Here is a 6,000-nt window from a genome sequence, read left to right as displayed (position 1 = left end):
AAAAATAAACACCGGTATTCGGTATGAACCGGTATACCGCCCAGCACTATGTATGGGTATGCGTATATATATGTTTATATATTAAATATAGTAATAATGCACATATATATGCCTTAGGTTTTTACCGGCATGGTACCAACCATTGATATGTGTGCAGTACTGGAATTGAGGGGGGATGAGGGGGGATGAGGGGGGACGGCATCCCCCCCTGAAATAAAAACGGTCCAAATCATCCCCCCATGTCCTAGTATTTAAATATATCAATTAATCATCTGCTGTTACTAGGAATGGGTGATATTTTACCGTTCACGATAAACCGGAAGGAATGAGAGAGAGGAAGGAAGGAAGGAAGGAAGGAAGGAAGGAAGGAAGGAAGGAAGGAAGGAAGGAAGGAAGGAAGGAAGGAAGGAAGGAAGGAAGGAAGGAAGGAAGGAAGGAAGGAAGGAAGGAAGGAAGGAAGGAAGGATAAATTCCCGTTGATACGTTTTTGTGTAACAAACATGGCGGATCTGAGAGTGAGATAGATTTATAGTTACAAAGGTGGAATTGAATTGGTTGTTTTTTTTATCGTCATTTTTATCGGGATAAATGCCAGAAATTATGGTGATACATTTTTTTGTCTGTACCGCCCATCCCTAGCTGTTACCCACCGCCTAATGGACCTGACATCAGTTGAATGCGGGGAGTACCGGCACCTAAAGCTGCTCTGGATGAACCTGTCACATGAATCTGTTACTGATCTGCTACCGTCAGATGTTCACATGTTTCATTGGGGTCAAAGTCTCCAGAGCTTTAGAGTTTTAAAAGGGTGAAAACTCATCCTGCCTTCAGTAAAGTGTTTCCTCAAGACTTGGTTCCTCGATGGCGCTGACGCCGCGGCTCTCATGGCTCTTCTTCCTCCTGGTCCTGGTTCTGGACCCTGGAGAACCGTCCGGGGAACCGTCCGGAGAACCGTCCGGGGAACCGTCCGGGGAACCGTCCGGAGAACCGTCCGGGGAACCGTCCGGAGAACCGTCCGGGGAACCGTCCTACAACGCCGGGCTGACGCAGTAAGTGGTCTCTCCGGTCTCTCCCTCCGGTCCCTCCGGTCTCTCTGGTCTCTCCGGTCCAGACCCGGTCATTACAGAAGAGAATCAGGGCCAGGCAGGAGAAAGAATATTTTGTTTTATTGTGCACTTTGAGAAAAAAGTCGAAATTTCAAAAATAAAGTCGAAATTTTGCCTTTTTTCCCAACATTTCAACTTTATTCATGACATTTTGACTTTTTTGTCAACATTTCGACCTTTTTCTTTTTCTGGTTCAGGCCCCGGGTTCCTAAGGGTTTCTGGTTTCTAAGGGTTTCTGGTTCTGAGGGTTCTGGTTCCTAAGGTTCTGGTTCTGTTTCAGGGCCCGGGTTCTGTCCGACAACGGCCACCTGGTCTTCAGCACCGGAGACCAGAAAGAGATCCGGTTCCAGACCTCGGCATCGGGCCGGGTCAAGGTGGGAGACGAAGACCTGACGGAGCTGTTGAGCCAGGTGAGGTCCGGTTCTGATCCAAATACAGGTTCTGGTTCTGGTCCTGGTCCAGGTGAGGTCCGGTTCTGATCCAAATACAGGTTCTAGTTCTGGTCCTGGTCCAGGTGAGGTCCGGTTCTGATCCAAATACAGGTTCTGGTTCTGGTCCTGGTCCAGGTGAGGTCCGGTTCTGATCCAAATACAGGTTCTGGTTAGTCCAGTTATTAGCGCCACGGCTGCACCAGAGGAACTCTAATTATTGCTCAGGCTTATTATTTATTCTCCCGTATAAACTTCGGTGCGTAACTAGTCCCGCAGCTTTGAGAAAACGCGAAAAGTAAAAACGTAGAAACGTGCGCCCTAATCGGGAATCGAGTGCTATGACTTTTATTAGCGTTTGGCGTGCACGTTTTTTTGCGCAACGTGCGCTTTTTGGCCCACCCGGAACGCATTGCGAGAACTTTGGGGCCTCACCACTCGCACACCGTTACTCGAAAAATTCTGAATCGATTTAGAAAGTTGTAGGCCCTGAATTTAACTACAGTCCTGTGATTTTTCAGAGCGATCGCACAAATAATTTTCGTACCAAGTGCAAAAACATTTCCAAATTTCCAAACTAATGGGGAGATGGGAGGAGATAAACCTAGCTCTCTCAGATTCTGGTTCGCTACTCCTCCTACAGATTTCGGAGGACCCAGGCGAATCATATATCAAAACGTGTGTCTCAATCAGGAATAGTGTTTTATGACCTTTGGTGTTGAAATTCCCATTTTTCCCAAAGTTATTCCCAAAAAAACAGCCAAAAAAACCCTTTCAAAGTGGATGGGAAAAAGTAAAAAGAAAAAGCCAAAATTCACCTTTTTTCTGAGTCACCTAACTCTCTCATACTTGCACGTAGAAATGTCATTCAGACTTCAAAACGGAGTAACTTCTCTTCTCTCTCCAAACCCCAAATAGTTTCCTAAGATGGAAACTTTTCAAGATATGAGCCCTCAAGGGAGGAATGGAAATCACTTTTTTGTCAAATCTAGTGTGGGTGTCAGTTTATATATATATATATATATATATATATATATATATATATATATATATATATATATATTAAAAAAATACCCCCCTTACACACACACACACACGCAGTAAATACACCCAAGTAAATATGCTATAAATTTTGAAGTAAATACGCCCCCCCGCCACACACACACACACACACACACACACACACACACACACACACACACACACACACACACACACACACACACACACACACACAGTAAATAACCCAGAGTAAATGCTATAACCTTTGAACAGTTTGACATAGAGTCGTGGGTGGTGTCATCTGACTCGGTTTTGAGTCCTTGAACAAAATTGGTGCAAATTAGCCCCTCCCCTTCTTCAGATTGGTCGATATGTGATAGTTCCGATTTTCGTCAATAACTTTTGAATGGTTTGTTATAGGAAATATCATCAAAATCATCCGGCAGTAGTCCCGTGGCGCTTCAAAATTTCCAGGGAATTTTGTGTCTAGTTTTCATTATGCACTTCGAGGAAAAAGTCAAAATGTCTAGAAAAAAGTTGAAATCTCAAGAATAAAGTTGAAATGTTGAGAAAAAAGGCAAAATTTCGACTTTATTCTTGAAATTGTATTTCAACATTAATCTTGACATTTTGACTTTTTTCTCGGAGTGCACAATAAAAAACAATCTTCCCCTCAGATATTTTTTCACCTGCACGGCCCTGATTCTCTTCCTTATCTTATCTTATCTTATCGGAGTGTTGCAGCTTCCGATGTAATTGCAGGTGTAGCGTTAACAGATGCAAATTACGACAAATGCAATCAAAATGCTGACTAACAGATTTGGCCTAACACACTTGCTCAACGCTCGTATGCAGAAGTTTCTCAGTTTGAATCCAGTAAAGACGTCTGATGCCACGGCTGCTAAACTGTAGCTATGATGAGTGTGAAATAAAATCCAGATGTTTCTGCTGCGTTTGCTTCAGGGCTGGTTCTACGAGGGTGCATAAGCATTGCACCCTCAGTTTATGTGTTTGCATGCTCAGTTGAAAAGACGAAAAGAAAACTGACAAATGCGCGCGCGTTAAGCCTGATTTATGGTTCTGCGTTAAATCGACGGCGTAGGCGACGCACACTGTACGTTCACGTCCCCGCGTGTCCTACGCCGTAAGCTCTGCGTTGGTGCAACGCGGAACCATAAATCAGCCAGAGTCCGTCACTCATCTGCGTCCAGCAGTTTCCTCCAGCAGCAAGACGCTGCTCTCTGCTGCTCCGTTAACACAAAGTGGACATTCAGAAGTGGTTCAAGCACAACGACGCAAGCAAGTTTACAGGACTGTCCCAGAAAATTAGAATATTGTGATAAAGTCCTTTATTTTCTGTAATGCAATTAAAAAAACTAAAATGTCATACATTCTGGATTCATTACAAATCAACCGAAATATTGCAAGCCTTTTATTATTTTAATATTGCTGATTATGGTTTACAGTTTAAGAGTAAGATTCCCAGAATATTCTAATTTTTTGAGATAGGATATTTGAGTTTTCTTAAGCTGTAAGCCATGATCAGAAATATTAAAATGATAAAAGGCTTGCAATATTTCAGATGATTTGTAATGAATCCAGAATGTATGACATTTTTGCATTACAGAAAATAAAGGACTTTATCACAATATTCTAATTTTCTGAGACAGTCCTTTATATTTATAGTTATATTTATTTTTCTATGTTTTATTTTCTGTTGCTAGATTGTCTGATGGGTGAGGTAGTCCAGACTAAATGTAGCATTTTCTTTGTTCTGCAGCAATATTGCTGCAATAAAGCATTTGAAATACACTTTAAATATTCTTGTTTTGCTAGTATCCTTCCGCTTGAAATTATGGGAAAATGCATCATTTAGTGTTGAATAACGTGCCAGGCATGTGCACCCCCTCAGATCTGAGATGCAGCCCTAGTCATCATTTTATACAACCGGCCCTGGTTTGCTTCCTGGTGTTAATGATCCACAACTCATGTGAGCAGTAGCAGCAGCTACAGCCGTAAACGCTGATAACACGGAGCAACGACACCGTTACGAGAGCAGCTTCTGGTTAATTCTGCTGTTTCCAGATGGCATCCCCCCCTGAAATAAAAACGGTCCAAATCATCCCCCCCCTGAAATAAAAACGGTCCAAATCACCCCCCCCCCCTGAAATAAAAACGGTCCAAATCACCCCCCCCCCCCTGAAATAAAAACGGTCCAAATCATCCCCCCTGAAATAAAAACGGTCCAAATCATCCCCCCTGAAATAAAAACGGTCCAAATCACCCCCCCCCCCTGAAATAAAAACGGTCCAAATCATCCCCCCTGAAATAAAAACGGTCCAAATCACCCCCCCCTGAAATAAAAACGGTCCAAATCATCCCCCCCTGAAATACAAACGGTCCAAATCATCAATCAATAAATAAAGCTTTCTCTCCTAACTGGAGAAAAATGGAAAGACAGAAGGTCATGAGTTCATTAAAACCTGAGAGAAGTTCTGGACACGCCCCCTGGACACGCCCCCTGTGATGTCATCCACAGGTTTCCATGTTGACAGGAAGTGAATCTTGTTTTTCAGATCAAAACCAACAAAGATGAAATCGCTGACATCAAAGCTCACGGGGGAACGATTCCTCCGGAAGTTTCCAACAGACTCAACCAGCTGGACACCAAGGTAAAAGACACGCCCACATTTGGGGGCGGGGCTTAGAGTCACTCTCCGGCCTGGTTCAACTTTCATGTGATAAACAAATAAAATAGGGAAAAATGGTATATTATACCTGCTTAAGATATGTTTAGATATTTATGTGGATATTTATGTAGTATATATTATATGTTGAGAGGGATAGTTACAAATATGTAATATATGTTATATATTTATTATGTATGTAGCGTATATATATTTATAGGGATATTTATGTAGTGTATATTTATATAGATTTAAATAATTGTATTTTTTATATATTGATATAATATTAATGTAAAATTAATATTTTCTATATACTTATATGGATAATTATGTAGTAATATGCATGTTTACGTAGTATTTATACAGACTATATTTATATGGATATTTTCTAGATATAATAATAGCAATAATGTAAATTCCAACCTATATATGAAGATGTTACTGTTTTATTTTTTTATATACATGTTCGAAATAAATTCATTCGTTTGTTCGTTCGTTCGTTCATTCATTCATTCATTCATTCATTCATTCATTCATTCATTCATTCATTCATTCATTCATTCATTCATTCATTCATGTCTCTCTACCGTTTCTCTCCAGGTGTCTACTCTGGAGAACAAAGTGAACGTTCTGGAACAGGTGAGTCGTTAGCAGGTTAGCCGTAGCGGCTACGGTGGAGGAAGGTTCTGACTGTTTCTCCTGTGTCTCTAATGTCTCCTGTGTCTCTAATGTCTCCTGTGTCTCTAATGTCTCCTGTGTCTCTAATGTCTCCTGTGT

General features: G+C 41.5%; 1 protein-coding gene across 1 annotated transcript in view; it reads left to right on the top strand.

Annotated features, from left to right (window-relative positions):
* The first annotated feature begins 849 nt into the window (after nt 1–849).
* The window catches only part of LOC133423419 (cubilin-like), a 69,546-nt gene continuing 64,395 nt past the window's right edge, over nt 850–6,000 (top strand). The window contains 4 exon segments of the mRNA XM_061713593.1: nt 850–1,049; nt 1,387–1,516; nt 5,113–5,208; nt 5,824–5,862. Coding sequence (XP_061569577.1) covers nt 862–1,049; nt 1,387–1,516; nt 5,113–5,208; nt 5,824–5,862 — 453 coding nt within the window. The 5' untranslated portion in view covers nt 850–861.

This window comes from Cololabis saira, chromosome 22 (assembly GCF_033807715.1).
Source record: "Cololabis saira isolate AMF1-May2022 chromosome 22, fColSai1.1, whole genome shotgun sequence".
NCBI lineage: Eukaryota > Metazoa > Chordata > Actinopteri > Beloniformes > Belonidae > Cololabis > Cololabis saira.
This window is presented reverse-complemented; position numbering and strand designations above follow the sequence as displayed.